The 17,500-nt window shown below is 40.7% G+C and overlaps 1 protein-coding gene across 1 annotated transcript in view; it reads right to left on the reverse strand.

Annotated features, from left to right (window-relative positions):
* Positions 1-17,500, reverse strand: part of LOC137973775 (glycogen debranching enzyme-like) — a 43,577-nt gene that overhangs the window by 7,230 nt on the left and 18,847 nt on the right. Inside the window, exons 11-22 of the mRNA XM_068820659.1 lie at positions 16,686-16,852; positions 15,994-16,095; positions 15,027-15,185; positions 13,998-14,175; positions 12,478-12,620; positions 11,179-11,306; positions 10,507-10,718; positions 8,178-8,311; positions 7,117-7,250; positions 4,764-5,027; positions 3,091-3,316; positions 1,830-2,077 (exon numbers count right to left, since the gene is read on the reverse strand). Of these exons, the coding sequence (XP_068676760.1) occupies positions 1,830-2,077; positions 3,091-3,316; positions 4,764-5,027; positions 7,117-7,250; positions 8,178-8,311; positions 10,507-10,718; positions 11,179-11,306; positions 12,478-12,620; positions 13,998-14,175; positions 15,027-15,185; positions 15,994-16,095; positions 16,686-16,852 (2,095 nt within the window). The remainder of the gene's footprint in view (positions 1-1,829; positions 2,078-3,090; positions 3,317-4,763; positions 5,028-7,116; positions 7,251-8,177; positions 8,312-10,506; positions 10,719-11,178; positions 11,307-12,477; positions 12,621-13,997; positions 14,176-15,026; positions 15,186-15,993; positions 16,096-16,685; positions 16,853-17,500) is intronic.

Here is a 17,500-nt window from a genome sequence, read left to right on the forward strand (position 1 = left end):
ACAACAGGCCTGGTGGTTACTGCTATTTCTTCTACGACACAAGAGCTAAGGTTCGAACTCCAAAGTAAGCACCCGAAGTAGATAAAAGTAATTTCAAGAATACGAGTAATACATAATCAAAGATTATGGCGCGTCTCCTCAGATATCTCGACTGTAAAAGGAAGCCTGCTTGGAAAGACTATTTATCTGTACAGCAAGTTGTTTAAGCCTGTAATGAAAGTTATTCCACTTTCTGAGGTTTTTCATTAAACAACAGTAGAAACAATAGAAAAAAGGAGGGAAAATGACAGAAAATAAAATCTTCCGCGTCCGCGTTTCGCGACCCCAAAGAAAAAATAGGCACGCACAGCGTAAAAGCGGGACGTTCGATCACATTTTGCAAGAGAAGATGTCCTCTTTACTAATAATATTATCGTGGTATTCTTAATGTAGGTAAGGCTGTTGTAAAGTTTCCTAAACGGAATGGTAAGTTGCGTCTCTATGCTAAATCAGATGCAACACATCAAAACAAACGCCAAAAATTTCAAAGCGTGTCTCAGTGTCAATTAAAACTAAAAAAACAATGTAAAAATTCTGGCACCAAGAACATTAGTAATGTGTACTCGGAGACATAATGGGTATTTCACTATGTATAGAGTGGTTTTCAATTGAGTGTCGAAAGTAATTAGTGAATTACTTTGGCTTTGCATTACTTCACTCAGTGATTGGTTCAAAGTTCTCGCGTCACTTTTTCAACCAATCAGAAGTGAAACCAAAACCAATTACGGCTCGCGCGTGCACATTTTCCCGCCCTTTGTGTCGGCTACCTGTAATTACTTCGAGTTTTGATTGGTTTACTGGATTTGCCTCCGTCCTTTGTGATTGGCCAAAGTAATTACTTTGGTTTTGGTTTTACGACACTCATTTGAAAACCGCTCTATAGTGGACCACCCACCATAAGAGTTTGGGACAAGAACTAATGCGTCACAACAGCCATGTTGGTGTCCCAAACCACTCCTTCTTCTCCTTTATTTCGGTTAAAAACAAGGGGACTGATCACGTGAGCGAAGACAAAGAATACTTTGCGTTTTACGGACGAAGAAATAAATGGTCTTTGTTCATTGAATGATGCCCGAGAGCAGACCTACATGTAGAGTGTCCGGAAGATGAAAAGTTGTCTCCGGTTGCGACGCTACTGGTGTTTTTCTTTTTTTAAGGTTCTTCTCTTTCATTTTTCTATATTAAAATTTCAAGGAAACGACATTTTTTATCAAGTACGCTAGCCGCGTGATGAAACTATAACACGTTTTTTAGTTTCTCGTTGTTGAAATGTGTAAAACATTCTCTCATCACCTCTCACCTCCGAAAAACTAAAATAGAATCTAAAACAGTAGATCGCAAGACACAAAAACATACTGGAACGTCGTCGAAATTATCAAATCATAATAAGCCAGTTTGTAGTTTCAAGAAACAGATGTGTGCGTTGGGATAAAAACAAGCCTATAATAGGCCTTTTTCGATGTATTAAAATTCAGCTTGAAAGAGAGGTTTAGAGGACGAAGACAAAGGAAAGTGGATGATATGCAAATATTTTTCACATTCATTCCAACGCGTTTCTATTGTTTTTGTCCTCACTGCTTCACTATCAAGACGAATATTTGATATTTCGAAAATGGCCTATTGTCTTTTTTGCTACGGTAAACAGCTGCAAGAATTTGCGTTAGAAATCTTTTGTTTTTTTTCTTAACATATGCTTGCTTTTATCCCAACGTGCGCAAGTTTTTTGAAACTCTGATCTCGCTTATAGTCAGAAATCGGAGTTGAATGTTATCCGAATATTGTTGACACACCTTGGAGTGGCTGGCACGCCGAAGTTACCCGCCTTGTGTGATTCACCAACTTTGTCCATCCATGTCCCAGCATTCCACTTGTTGCCACCAAATACGAACCCAGTTTTCTCACGGACACCAGCAGTGACGTTAAACCCAGCACTGGTCATGTGACTGTCCAGATCGGGCCCAGCCCCTCGCTCGCGAAAGCAAATACCAATAAAATGGCGCTGCATGACTTCTTGAATGACCTCGTATAATGGCTGATCCTAAAATGGGACGAAGAACAAGCAGTTTTTCCCCGTTTTGAGATCTGAATTATCACATTCGAGAAAACGAAAGAACAACTGCATGTGGAGACATGTAGGCCAGACGGCTCAATAGCCCTTTCGTAATTTAATTTTTTTGAGGGACTCAAGTGCAAATGTCACTTCGCAACTACAACGTCTTGGTGATCAGACTGGCATCCCGTAACTAATTTGCCACACCACTGCTTCTGGTCTTTCTAAGAAAATATTTACTGCCCACTTAGCGCCTGTCCAAACTACCACATGAGGTGAGATGGGCCGCTATCTTTGGTTTGTGCATATGAGGTGAGCTCGTCCACCTAACGAGAACCCGACTTGGGCTGCTGAGATCTAGGTAGGCTGGGCCGAATAATCTCACATAAACGGTCCGAGTCGGTTTGCCGGGATTACAGTTTTTCCAAATATGCGTACGTTGCCTCATAAACCACAAGACCATGCAAAACTTCTCTTGCAATACCCATCCTCAGTTTCAGTAAATATGTTAAAAATTTGTACACAAATGTGCGATCTCTTAGGACAAATCTACATGAGGATGACTGGGTTAAAGGGGCTAGGTCACGCTATTTTAGGTATATTCGTTTAATTTTGTTAATTCTGAGCTCTAAACGTCAAATTGGCAGAGCAAGAGTCTTTCATTTGCAAAACCACGGCCACATAACAACTGAGAATGATTCTCCAGCTGTGTAAATGACATTTTGATATAGACTGATATAAATTTGAAAAAAGGTGGGCCGACGTTTTTTAAATTTACGCAAATTCAATCCATTTCAATCCTCTCCAGTTTTGTCCATCCATGTCCCTTCTTGGCTTCCCTGTGTTTTGTTAGAGTTCTTCTATGGTTTTGAACAGTTATTTTGATATTTTAGTTAATTCTATGACCATTTGATCAGTGCTGAAATTGCTTAAAATTGCGTGACCTAGCCCTTTTGACTTACACTACCCACATCAACTGGATAATTTCTCAATCAACTCACGTGTTTCCCTGGAGCCTCTGGCTGAGACGAATCTGATGGAAAGATCCGGGACACTGGATCCGACAAAATCTTGAGTCCATCCGGGACAATTGAGCAATAATCTTGAATACACTGCAGCCACCACCAAGTTGCATCTCTGCAGTTGTACCGAGGCTTGCGTCCACCGTCCAATAAATTTGGAATCAGGCCGTGACGAACACAAGCTCCGTAAGCCAGAATATGACGCCTAAAGAAACAGCATTTAACTTTGTCACTGGGTGCAAGTTGACAGTAAATCAAGAATTTAGCTATTTGTGTCGCTGTACTCTAGCAGGTATCCTACAATTTCACTCTAATCAACCAAACTGTAAACTTTCAGTGTTCGAGTGACCCTTCATTCGCTTTGGCTACATTCGTACTAAGGGGACCGCACTGGAACGAGCATGAGCTTCCGTTGTATGCTAGTTCCAGTAAAACCGTGAGACCTGTGATGAATAAACCTATCTCTGCTTTTGAAATTTCAAAAATGGAGCACGAGCCAGATCATCCATTCGAGCTTGTTGCAAAGTGCTAAAGGTGTTATTAGCGCGTGGAAGCGTACGTGTTCTTGTATGTAAGTAATTTCTTTCCGACAAACAGCAATAAACCAAACTAAACTAAGTTTTTTTTTTCCCCAAATCGCTTTGGTAACATCAACTTCACCTGCTGAATAAAATCACAAACAAGACTGTGTCACGTCTGGCAAAAGCACATGACAAGAATAGACTCAGAACCGTGTTTCTATTGCATGATATTATCTTCAGTAGGCAGATGCCTTGACTGCTTGCAGCCGTACACTTTTCCTTGCGTAACCCAGTGGGATCAGTTTTCTCGTGTTTGGAAACCCTGATGAAACACTCGCCCTCGCTTATGTAATCTTACATCTCACACGATGTCACGCGTTACAAAAATTAGGAGAAGAGAGACAATACTCGCAGTCTAGCAGTTGCACAGTTCTTGTACAGCTATTTCCCAGGCCTCGCACGCCAATCCGTCACGATGACACCTTGTAGGAGCTGCGAGGCTACCGATCTGCGGTGCGAACTTTTTCTCTTTCTAAAACGGAAGCAAGTTAGGCAAAAAGGTCTGGATGAAAAACGATACCGCATTATAGGCTTCTTTCGGATTGAAGAATACAGGTAATATTTGGTTTTTAAAAAAAATTTTTCAGGAAGTTAATCCGTTCTTAAGTGAACGGAATCATATTCTGTTTATTCTGCTCCCGAATGACACGAATGACATGAAAAAATACAGTTTAGTCGGGATTCACAGTACACACGTTCTTTCGGATTTTTCATGGCGGGAAAATCGTGTGCGACCCACCAACAGGCTGTTTAATCATATCGATACTCATCCAAGTATTGGCTGTCAGGTCGCCTCGCTAAGAACAAATCTGATTTCGTGTTCTTTAGCCAAAGCATGTTCCAGTTACAGAATTCCGAAAATCCTAATGCGTCCCAAAAGAACACCCCTACAGTAAGAGGATGCCTGTTTTATGAGTCAATGAGCCATGAGTCATGAGTCAATGAGACTAGGCACTCTCTGAATTTTAGCTTTCATTTTATGGGTCAGGGTAACTGCACTAACTCATTGACTCATAAATACTTAATACTCCTACAGTAACTCAAGATGGGTGTCGTAAACAGTCATCCTACCTGGCATCCTGGTATCGGCCAGTCACCAACAGCAAACCTCTGAGTGCTATGAAGGTGTCTCGTCCCCAACATCGCATAAAACCAGTAGAAAAATGAGGCAAACCTGCAGCCAATGACATCAGTGTCGGCATAGAAGCCCCGGATGATGCCCCATGATGTAGGTTGGGCGAAAGAACTGGAAGAGAGGCTGAGGCAGACAACCCAACAAACTGGAGAGAGCCAAGTGACAACGCCTTTAAGAACGACGAGCCATTCCTTACAGTACTGATTAAAAACAAAAACAAAAAAAGCCCTTGTATTCATTTTGTCCAAGCCTGCTACCATTAGGTATAACAAATCGTATGAACTTGCTCGTGCATTTCATTATTTATGGACACGAGTGATGTTATGAAAGTTCTCCAAAATTTGCGAGTGCCATTTGAGAACTTTCAAAGTATCAGGAGTGATTATAAATCACGAAATGCAAGAGCAAGTTCATACGATTATGCACTCCACAACTGTTTCCATAGCAACTTCTGTATTGCACTCCATGAGCTATTTATGCATTCGTCATTGACCAATCAGAAACGCGATATTCTGTTCAAAAATTCATTAATAATTCATGAGCGAAACAGCCTCGTTACAATTCTTTATATAAAGCATAATTATAAGGCATAGCTTGTTTTTCTTGTTTGATAATGTTATCCTTCCACAATTTGAACCTTTGCTCGGACGCCCGAGGGACACACTTTTTGTGGAATGTTTTTGAAGTCACTCAAAAGACTCGCAGCACATATTTTCTCCGGTCTAAAAACACTCGGCTACTGCTACTCGTTTTTTAAGCATTACTTATAATATAAATGTGATAAAACTATGGCAAAATGAATCAAAGATAGAATAAAGACTGCACGTAGACTAGGAGCATATTTGTGAAACGGCGTTTTTACACACCGACTTAGTTTTAGATTGATTTTCCCGCCAAACCAGACCTTTCCAGTCAATCACAAGCCTTGCATGACAAATTATTACCTATGGGATTGAAAATGGTTCCTCGTGCAAGCCAAATCTTATTTGACAAGACGCCTGGTGGCGTGTACGTGGGATGCTGCTGTTTGTGTAAAATACAATACAATACAACAATACAACATTCCTTATTTAACGAAGGTTAATGTGAAGGTTGACTGCAAATGTCACTGATCCCTGAAGCCAACTGAGAGTCACAAGGGTTGTGGTAGACGCGCTAAGGAAGGTTAAGTGTGATGAGAATCGAAAATTCCTTTGCGACTTCAAGCGTGTTCATGGGAACTGGGGATTAGCCAATCACTTCTTCAAAAACTTCTTCAAAAACCTAACCACTACCTTCACGTCACGCTTGCATAAATTCCACAACACTCGTAGAAAAAATTTCAATCACACAAGCCAGATAAATTAAAGTATTATATAACTCCAGAAACAAAGCTGTTTTTTCCTTATCTTTGCATTCCTGTGACGTTTTAGTTTTCTTACCACGTTAACCGACTTCAACCGTTTTCACGAGTCAATCTTATTTGTATGTGCTCACATTCAATATATAAAAGGGCAAGTTCATGCGATTTCCTATAACGTTTGGTCCTCGATAACCGAGGCGAAACGGGAAGCCATTTTCCTCAGAGTTGAATATTACTTGCTATTCCCCTCTGAGATAAGCAATCTGTGCGCAAAAAGCACAAATCACTTGTGCGGCAAACAGAAACTACGGATATGGCGTTGCGTTCAAAATGATCAACTAAACTGACCAGCACCCAGATAGCTTGACAGGGCAGCTCCATCTGGGCGCTGCTCAGTTGTGATGATCATTTTAACTTTAATTCACGACATAACCGCACTTCAGACATAAAGTACTTCATCTGTTCACTACCAAACATTGACTCTTATAGTCCTCATATTGGGGAGGTTAAGCACGAGGCGTTTTAGAGCCTCAGATGGAAACCGAAGATGATCCGTTTTCTTTTTTAACTTGCCTAGACACTACCACATTTATATTGCGAAGCATCTTTTCTCCGTTAGAGACGATTAGTTTGAAAATGTGGGAGAAACTACTGTGCTAGCATGCGAATGTTCACTTCCGGTTTTCGTCCGTAGCTCAAAAGCATCGCCTGCGTAAGGTCCCCATTTCGTGATAGCTCACTTAAAAGAGCGGTGTACAGTGCACATCTACATGCAGAAGAATGACAAACTGGGCCATACGAAATCAACCGATGGAATCAAGTAAAGCCGTGAACAGTCAAAGCAGAAGTGTACGACACTTACTTACGCAATTGCATTATAACAATCTTTACTATTTTTTAAAAGCAAGTCTAAATCACTTTTTCTAGTCGCAAATCTTGGTCCAAACCTTGACATATGTGCCCAAGCGCGCTCCAACAACTTCAGATAAAGTGGCGTAACAATGGCATCAAAGTAACATGGCACCAGATATCGGGGCAACCCTTTGACCAAATTGAACGCTTTGTCAAGCCAAACTCCTAACTGTAAAAAATAGAAACCATATAAAAAAAATATATTGCGTCTTCCCGAAATATGCGGACTGTGGAGTTCCAATTTCAATCAACGGATTCGTTCTGTCATTTGCGGCGAGACTTCGAGGACCGTTACTAAACAGAAACCAACTAACTGTGTCGAAATCCGCCGATTACGAGTTGAATGTGTTTCTTTGCCAGGGTCTGCGTAAAGTGATTGTGGGCAATGAAAATAAAAGCGCTGACTGATTTTCGAAAAAAACAAGGAAGGGTTGGCGCAGTGGTGAGATCACTTGCCTCCCACCAATGTGACTCGGGTTTGATTCCCAGACTCGGCGTCATATGTGGGTTGAGTTTGTTGGTTCTCTACTCTGCACCGAGAGGTTTCTTCCCAGGGTATTCCGAATTTCCTCACTCCTCAAAAACCAATGTCTGGTTTGAGTTGATTTGATTTGATTGTAATTTGACTTGTACTAGATTCATAAAAGATTGCTAGACACCAGTTGATACCACAATCGTGAACAAAACTCTTTAGAAAATTACCCTTCCAAGCGCTTTCAGTTGTAAGCAAACAACTACTTGATCCCCCTCCCGCGTCTCAATGTTGTTTTCACGGGGTTACGAACAGTTTCCTGGAAATCAACACTTTCCAAATCAATATTGGATTGGGGGAGGGGGGTGGAGAAGTAACTGCTGTGGGATTCACAAGGGAGAAATGGCGGACACGTGCTTTTCGTCGGTTTTTGTACGGTTTTCTTAACGAGTTTTGTCCAGATCGCAGCTGATCGTATGGTCAGCTGACTGGTCTTTCCGGGATAAATCGTCATCATTACTACTACTATTATTACTATTATTAGTATTAAGGGGTTATTGAATAGTACGCCCAGTTGTACTTGAAACGCGCTCCGTGGGCAAGTCAGTCAAAGAGGTGACTAACCTGTCTCGTCCCAACAAAAGGGAGAAGTCTTGATACAGTGTAATCCATCAACCAATCACCATCTCGCAGATTTCTGCACAAGGGATGCCCCAGATCATTGAACTGACGAACATTGGCAAGAACTGATATCACACCTGATAAATATAAACAACTGGGTTGAATAACACAGACTAGTTGTTCAAGTCTCATCACATTGCACAGTTACCGTGAATTTAACTTTCATGCCTTGAAACTTCTTCTAAAGAAAGACCAACCTCGTTCCCAGAGTCTTTCTGCGCACGCTTAGGTTTACGTTTCCCGACCGCTGGTCAAGGGAACGACGACTCTGGAAACGAGGGTGAAGAAAGACCACAAAAAACTCAAAAGTCTCGGGTGCACGCGTTTCTCGAACGTCTTGAATCTTTCCGGGAGCACTACGGGATCCATGAATCCCTTTGTTTCTTTAAAGGCAAACGTGCCAAGGCCTACAGTTTATCGTCCTTACCAGAGAAGGCTAGATAGTCTAACCATTTGCAGTTTGCAGATGTCATTACAAAGGTAGAACTTTTCCTTCAGTCATTTAAGACCCTGAGTGTTGGTCCCGCCCGAGTTCTGATCCCGCAACCTCCCGCACGGTTGTCCGAAGCTCAACCAACGGAGCCAATCGGTCACTCTGTAATAATTTGTGCAATAAAAAAAGCCCAGACGGGCAATGCCTATGTGCCCGCAAAGTTTTAATATGTTATTAGTCGTTATTCTGTTAAAATTTCCCGTCACTTTTATCCCACTGGAAATATCTTTTGGGGTTTCCGTTTCTGTGTTGCTGTTTGTTGATCACGATCTTGGATATCCGTCGTGCTTGAGTGAATTGGAACAAAAACCGGAGCGTGAAGCGACCCCTTTTATAGTGCGTCTTCGAGTTCAAAACACACCACTCCTTATTGGTCATGCAGACAAGTAATAACCTGTCTGTCAGTCAAACTACACATCGCGGACGGAAAGGGCTTACCGTTTGGCTAATCAACGAGAAAAAAAAAGCATGTTAAGACAGCCTCAAAAAATCAGGAGGTCATGACAGCGTACGCAGAAAAAAGGGATCGTTTAGTGGCAGAGGTTTTTCTCGCGGGCATAGCAGCGGTAAAGACAGACGCAAAAAGAAAGCCACAAGATAAGAGGAGACTCGTAGAACTACAATCGGCGTCAAAATGAGTTGGACACATTGTGTCCGTAAAACAGTTTTCATGTGTAAAACTAGTAGTAATCTCGGATTATTGAAGTGCGTTTGACAGTCGCTATGGAGAAAAAGGAGAAGGGTACTAAAGAAACAATCTGATAGGTCCGAAGTTTAAGGATACGAGCACGTACCCCTTGAGATGGTTTCAATGAGCACATGTGTCATGTGACAGGATTGAAATACTTTGCCCTTGGCTCGACTCTGAATCATACGTAAGTGCGATCTGTTTGATTTAAGAAGGTAAGTTGTGGTAAAAATAGCTACGCATCGTTTCTGAGGAGACGATGCAACGTAAATAGCCAAGATAGCGCTGAAAAGGCATACGGATGAAAAGCGAAAACTTGCGTAAGCTCACCCTTTGCACAGGATACCCAAGATTACAAATTGCGTTCTCCTAATGTCGAAGGCAATATCAGGACTTTTTGTACAGGTTATAAAATTTCTAGAAGATCCACCCCCACCCCCCCCCCCCCATCCTTCATCCTTCCCCTATACCCCCTCTCCCCATTTCAATGGTGAATGACATGAACAGATCTACGTATCGATAGCGACTCGGGCTTACTCGCAAAAATTCCGAGTGTTCCTTTGCAGAAGTCAACATACGACCTTCTGTCGGTACATATACATCCGAAAAGTAACGAAATGATACATGAAATGAATCATTTGCGGATTGCAACGTCAGTGGGCTTCATAGCTCAGTTGGTTAGAGGGTAGCACCGGTATCGCGAGGTCACGGGATCAAATCCCGTTGAAGTCCTCAATTTTTCAGCCTTCTCTACGCAATTGCCAAAGTTGTGTTCATAACTGCGAGGATCATACCTTCACCTGATTTCATATCCGCAGTTAATATATGATACATTTCATATATCATTTCGTTCATTAATTCATTCCTCACGGGAAAATTGTAACCCACAATTGACCAGCTCCCAACGTCAGTAGCTTCATAGCTCAGTTGGTTAGAGCGTCGCACCGGCATCGCGAGGTCACGGGTTCAAATCCCGTTCAAGTCCTGAATTTTTCAGGCTTCTCATACCCGTGAGGATCATAACTTCACTTGATGTATATTATGTTCTTGTTCGTGAGAAGTGGATTGTACTGAAATCATCCGCGTCTTACCCTGTAAGCCACAATACACCAATGAACCAGTCTCAGGCAGCACATAGACCCCTCCTCCATTGCCATCATCTCGCTCTTCAGGATCTGCTCTATACAACACTCGATTGAGATCACACAGTGAAAGATTCTCAATGATTGAATGTAATTCATCAATCCTATTGGAACTATCTTGGCTTCCAGATCTTTTCTTGTACATATCCACTGCGAGCTGCCTGCGATGAGAAAAAAACCCAAACATCCTTTTTATTTATATCTTTGCGTCAACATGAAATCATTCTTGAATTAATTATAGAAAAATAAAGAAGTGAAAATTAGACACTGTCCGTTTTATCACAACAATGCATTGTATTATTTCCCACCTCGTTTCCAGGAAAAACAGAGGCCCTGGCAACGAGGTTGCACTGACTGAGATCTCGGGGGGGGGGGGGGGGGTAGGGTAGGGTAGGGTAGGCCCGGTCAACGTGTGAACATAGCGAGATTTTTTACAACGGTTTTAGCAGGTCCATATGAACAGCCCCTGATCAGCCCCTGGGATGGTCTGCCATCTCATGTGAACACACCCATTTTTTTTTTTCAAAGCATTTGGAGGTTAGGCTAGAGCTCGGTAATCGAACACTGAAGAGATCAGAAAAACAAATTCTATGAAAGTAAGCAAACAGATTCACAACAGACCTCAATTGACCCAATGAATCCTTAACTCTGTTTTCCATTGTGATGTCAAATGCAACAACACTTCCAGGAGCGAAATTATGGAAATGAACTTCAAATGTGTTATCGCCCTTCCGCTCAGCACGGCAAGTCTACAACAGAATTTGTTTATTTTTAATGAGGTCAGTAACAAGGCTCATGATAACAGGTGCCGTTGTTTCGAGGACTTTCCACACAATTTGTATTGGATGTTCTACAATAAGGAAATCTTATATATTCTTTGCACAATTTTAACTTTCAAACTATCGTTACACAACAAGGATTATGTGGTATGTCGGGTTCAAATTTTCAGAAGAAGCTCACTTTGCAATGCACTTTCAATATTCAGAACTTTATTCGTGGCCAACTGATTAGAAAATGATAGCATTGTGCTCAACGGACCAAAAAAATGTAAACAAGGATTCTTCTATAAGCAAGGCGAACAAGGAACTGTAATATTGTGTGAAAGATGTGACCTCAAAAACTCTTGAAAACAAAAACTATAAAACACGTTTATCACATGAACCTACAATCGTCGACAAAATGTTTGGGACACCGACCCCTTTTTGTCAAAGACTGTAGTTACAACAAGGTTCCTGTAGTTCAGTGGTAGGACATTCGAAATCGTCATTGATAGGCTACAAGTTCAACTCCTCTTTAGTTTTGTTCCGAATTGCCAAAGTCGTCAGTGATGAATATACCTCTTAAACATCTAAAATGTAATCTTGAAATGGATGTAGCTATTTTTCCATTTAGCGTATGCGTATATGCTTCCGAGATTACAAAGCTTTTCCGATGTATTGAAAGGAGATAATTAATTTAACTTTTCGGTCTTCCTTTAGAGGAGCTAGTGGGAATCCATCCTACACATGACACCATGTTCCGCTCAGCGACGTTCTGTCGGCATCACATTGACAAGATGTATTTAATACATGAACTCGCGCTGGACATGAGATGGGCCAATAGCTACTGCTAAAAAGGAATTCATATTCAGCAAGCGCGTATGTAATAGTTTTATCAAGTTTCATTAAAAGCTGGATGTTTACATACTTAGAAATTTCGCTTCCGGCCACAATAATGTGCAAAATGAATTCATATGTCAAACGCACTTGTACATCGATCAAGGCCACCTCGTTACCTCTTCGGTTGTAACTTGCCATGGCGATAAACAGGAAATTCATTAATGCTTATTTTCACTTGGCAAATGCAAAAAAAAAGGGATTTCTTTTGAACCTTTCACTTTCATTAATTACCTTTGTGAATATTGTTTCAAATTCCTCTTACCTTGGATTGGTGAAATGGAATATGTCTTTGAAGCAAAACTTCGTGAGTTTGAAGACCATTAATATATTCTTCGTCTTTGCAAAGTTCACTTGTGCCAGTTCTCTTAAGCAACATTGCTTCAAAAATGATTTCTTCTATCTCACCTGTGAAATAAGAATGTATGTAATTTGATTTTTTACTTCTCATACTCAGCTCTTCATCATCATCATTATTATTATTATTATTATTATTAGTAGTAGTAGTAGTAGTAGTAGTAGTAGTAGTAGTAGTAGTAGTAGTGGTAGCACATGTAGTAGTGGCGGTGGTAGCAGTGGTGGTGGTAATAGTAGCGGTGGTGGTAGTAGTAGTAGTAGTAGTAGTAGTAGCAGCAGCAGCAGCAGCAGCAGAAGCAGCAGCAGTAGTGGTAGTGGTAGTGGTAGTAGTAGTAGTAATAGTAGTAGTGGTAGTACTAGTAGCAGTAGTGGTAGTAGTATTAGTGGTGGTGGTAGTAGACTGAAGTGGTGGTAGCACATGTAGTAGTGGTAGTGGTAGCAGTGGTAGTGGTAGTAGTAGCAGTGGTGGTAGTAGTAGTAGTAGTAGCAGCAGCAGCAGAAGCAGCAGTTGTGGTAGTGGTAGTGGTAGTAGTAGTAGTAATAGTGTTAGTGGTAGTACTAGTTGCAGTAGTGGTAGTAGTATTAGTGGTGGTGGTAGCACAAGTAGTAGTGGCTGTGGTAGCAGTGGTGGTGGTAGTAGTAGCGGTGGTGGTGGTAGTAGTAGTGGTAGTAGTAGTAATTAGTAGTAGTAGTAGTAGTAGTAGTAGTAGTAGTAGTAGTAGTAGTAGGCATCATCAGCAGCATCATCATCATCAACAACATCAATTATCATTATGGTCTATTATTTAATTAATGTTATGTTAGGAAAGACCTGTTCTTACAACCGCACTTTCAAAAGTCGTCCTAAAAATCTTACTGACAAAACGGACAAGTCAAAACAATAATTAATTGTTGGTGCTCATACAATGGCATACAGGTATAAAAGAAAAAGAACTGAAATATATGCCGCGCTTTACAAACCACTGGACCAAGTTAACAGTGGAAATGAGTGGACTTGAAAGACGCCATTGTGGTGCTGTTTCTCAAGAGAAAAGAACAGGGTCACTCTCCCAGCTGAGTCAACTTTAGTGAGCCTTTGTTTAATGAAAACGTTTCCTCGGGATAAACTATTAAAAAACCTGGGCCACTTTTGATACAAGCATTTATTTCAGTGGCTCGGGGCTTGGTAGTCAACTGACGAGCTGTGGAGCAGCTGAGCCACTCAAAGATCTTACCTTGCTCGTTCTTTAAACACTGAATTTCACTCATGTTAAAATACCAGCTTATCAAAACAAGCAGATGGCAGTTTCCCAAACGGCTTTTTGGGCTCGAAAAGTTTTTGATACATTGCTGGAAGAGGAGTGCCCTCATTACTGCACCAGTCTACTCCCCTCTCCTTGTGATCTCAATCTACTCTTATTTTGCAGATGATTTGTGCAAACTACAAACCTGGTATAGTAAGTGGTGGAATACTAGTCATGTGAATTTTCTGCCTTTCCACAGTGGGCTTGACATCTTCTGATGGATCATGAAATGCAGAATATGCCACTAAAACAACTGTTTTTCTTTTGTCCGGATTGTGTCTAGTGATGGCATGAACATCATGGTGAATTTGATCAACATAAACCTACAAGATATGTATTAAAGACAGTAAAATTACTGTTAGCATTGTCACATGAGCTGGATGTCATTCCCAGTAACTTTTTTAAGCAGTATAATCTGTCACTCAAAAAAAAAAAAACACGAAATGCAGTGTACTTTCTGAGGATGAGAATGTCAAATAACTTTTAATGATGTTCACTTTAATCAATCTGCAGTGTAACAAAAAGAAAATTCTTTTGAACTTGAACTCTTTTTCCCAAGTGTGATAGTTATAGATTTCACCCTGTCAAATGCCAGATGCTTTTACTCATTGATGGAAGCTGCTTCATGCGTGAAAAGGGCATTAAGTTATCAGTTATCACATGCATGGGATATATACTATGCAATGCCCCTTGCCCTCTCTCTGGTCATCCAACATGTGTGACAATTAATTACCATGATTGAGCTGATGAAATGCGATGGATCAATGTCATCCATGTCACAAATTATTAACCACACACCTTGTATTATATTCAATACAGTTAGCTATTAATTTCCCCTGAAAAAGCCTATAATGTCCACCAAAAGACAATTCCTTAACTTCAGTCAGTGACAAATTCCCTTGGGACACTTACATTCAAATGAAACAATTTCACAGTTTGCGATTTTGACACCCCTCTCCCCTCCCCTCCATTCAATGTTGGGCTGAAATGTGAGATTTTCCATACAGCACGACTCCTGACTGAACTAGCCTTTAATCAACATTGAATGGGAAGGGGGGGGGGGGGTGGTGGGTAGGAAGCGGGGGAAATTGTTGAATAAGTCCTAGAAATAAGATAAGTGAAAATATCTGTTCAAGAGGCATGACTGCCCCACTTCATGTGTCCATGATTGTACCTGTGTGTATCCTTGGTCACCCAACCACCTGTGCAGCTCATTGATGGCTTTTTTTGCTGACAAAATACCATCATTTTCCCTTACAAATGCATTCTTCTCCAGTTTAGATTCTTTACTGGGCCATGACTGATACAAGCGATCTTCCTTTACAACATGGATCTATAGAATAAAAGAAATCAGAGAAGCATTTAAAACCTAGCAAGTACAAGCACTCCACTAATTTAAGAGAGGCTAAAACGAGGATTGATAAAACCAAGGATATAAAATGGCTGGGGATATTTTTGTTAAAAATGTGCCTAACAGCGCACAGGAGTTGAAAAAGAAAAATAACAAAGAGTTAAAGATTCCAAAGTAAAAATAAGGGAATTTGAGAGTGATTTCATTCTGGAACTTTTACCTTTAAATTATTGTTTACCTCTCCTCTCCATTTGGAATCAAATCATGATCTGGCATTTTGGGTTAGATCTGATTCAAAGAACATGTTAACCCTTCAAGTCTTGAGACTGAGACATGTAGATTTTACTCTGTCTAATACCAGACAATGTTACTTGTCAAGTGGAGCTGCTTCAGGGTTGAATGAGTAAACTGCTTATTAGGTTTAATAAATCAGTGAAAAAGAACGATGATGTTTAAAGGTGGTTTTGGACAGATACATGTCATGTTAGACATCAGCCAGTTTTGATTGTTGCCGCTTACTCAGCTTGCTCTGCAGCAATCGAATCAAGTCAGTCTTAATGATGGTTTTTGACAAGAGGGGATCAAGACAAAAGTATCCAAAGAACTCCATTGACAAGTCTAAGAACTAAATCAGGACAAACTTAATGTGACATTAGTGGAAGCAGAGTGTTTTTCACTATAGAGGGGTAAACATGTAACTGCAGGTACCAAAATCTAATACCAGTACCACAGTATGGAATTAACAGGCGCTATACTGTACATTTATTGACAAAATAGAGGCTAGTCTTACATGATGTGGAACTAGTTCATCATATCCTCTTGAGCTCCCAGTTGCACAACAAGCCATGGAAACCAAAGCTGAACTGGCAATGGCATCATACACTGATCTCACCTAATGCAATGAAAGTGGTGAAATTCAAATAAAGCAGCGCAGTGAATGATCACCACTTCTGAGAATTTGGAAAGAACAAATTACAGTGCATTGATCTACAAATATCTACTGTAGACAATTTGCTAAAATGTCCCTCTTCATGTACAGTATACAGGTGTGGGGAGTTGCTAGTTATACAAGATATCTAAGCCATAATGATACGCTGAAATCAAGAGCCTTGCGATATAGCTACATGTATGTTTTTATAACACCCTGTCTCTGTTCTTGATCTGCTGAATAAGTTTGATAAGAAATTATGGGATAAAGTTTGTTCTAAATGTTAACAACCACTAAATGATCTGTTTCCACAGAAGAGGCTAAGGGAATTGCTGCCACATGGCCACCAGTATGTGTTGACTCAAGTGAATAGGGAGTATGCAAGTAACTAAACTAAACACAAGTTTAGCTACAACATAACTGCTTAAAACAAAATATTCACCATGCATGGAGAGGACTGACATGTTGCAAAAGCACAGAAGCATCATGAACGTGATTTGTTACAAACTTGTAAAATACAAATAAAGTGGCATAATTTTTGGGGGAGCACTTACCTGAAACGGACTTGGATTATCATGTGTGACATCCATGAAAAGGGCATGTGCAATGCTAGGAACAAGAGGCTTTACATCTGAAGGATGCATAAATGCACCAACTGGTTCACCGCCATAGCGATAAATCAACCGCCCTTCCTCGTGTGGATCATGAGCATTCAAGGCCTCTGTTTGCAAAAGACCACATTGATCTCAGTAAGCCATTTGTGGAGTACTGACAACAAGTTTGTAAAATCTTCACCTTATGTATGCATCACAGAATATCATATATTTAATGTACATAGGAAATACATGAACAGGATGAATCTTAGGCCATGTTAGTCCTGAAGGATCACTTCAATTTACCACAACCAACCGAGATTCAAGCAATTATTGAAGAGCCTTTAAGTAGAACACATATTCTGACATCTCCACATTGTTTGCATGACCACAAATTGAAAGACTTTGTAAACTACATGTACAGGGGACCCAAAACTCATCTGTTGCAATAATTACAATAAGTTTAAGGAGCAAGGAGTGGCACAGTCCGTTTGTGCGCAGCCTTGGTGCAAGAGGTCCTGAGTTTGATCCCTGGGTCTCACATCCTTGTTTTGACTTCTTTCCTTTCTGTGTAGCATAAGTAGCTTTAAATACCCTTAAAACGCAGCACTGATGGAAAGAGGGGGGGGGGGGGGGGGTGGGGCACGGAGATTACCCTCCAGAGGGTGAAGGAATACCCTTTACCTTAACCTTACATTAACCAAGTTTGGAGCTAGTTTCAAAAAGCTAACAAGCAAACCATCTCCTTCTTAATAACTAAGGCAATAAAGCACACT

The sequence above is a fragment of the Montipora foliosa genome, chromosome 10 (genome assembly GCF_036669935.1).
Source record: "Montipora foliosa isolate CH-2021 chromosome 10, ASM3666993v2, whole genome shotgun sequence".
Lineage (NCBI taxonomy): Eukaryota > Metazoa > Cnidaria > Anthozoa > Scleractinia > Acroporidae > Montipora > Montipora foliosa.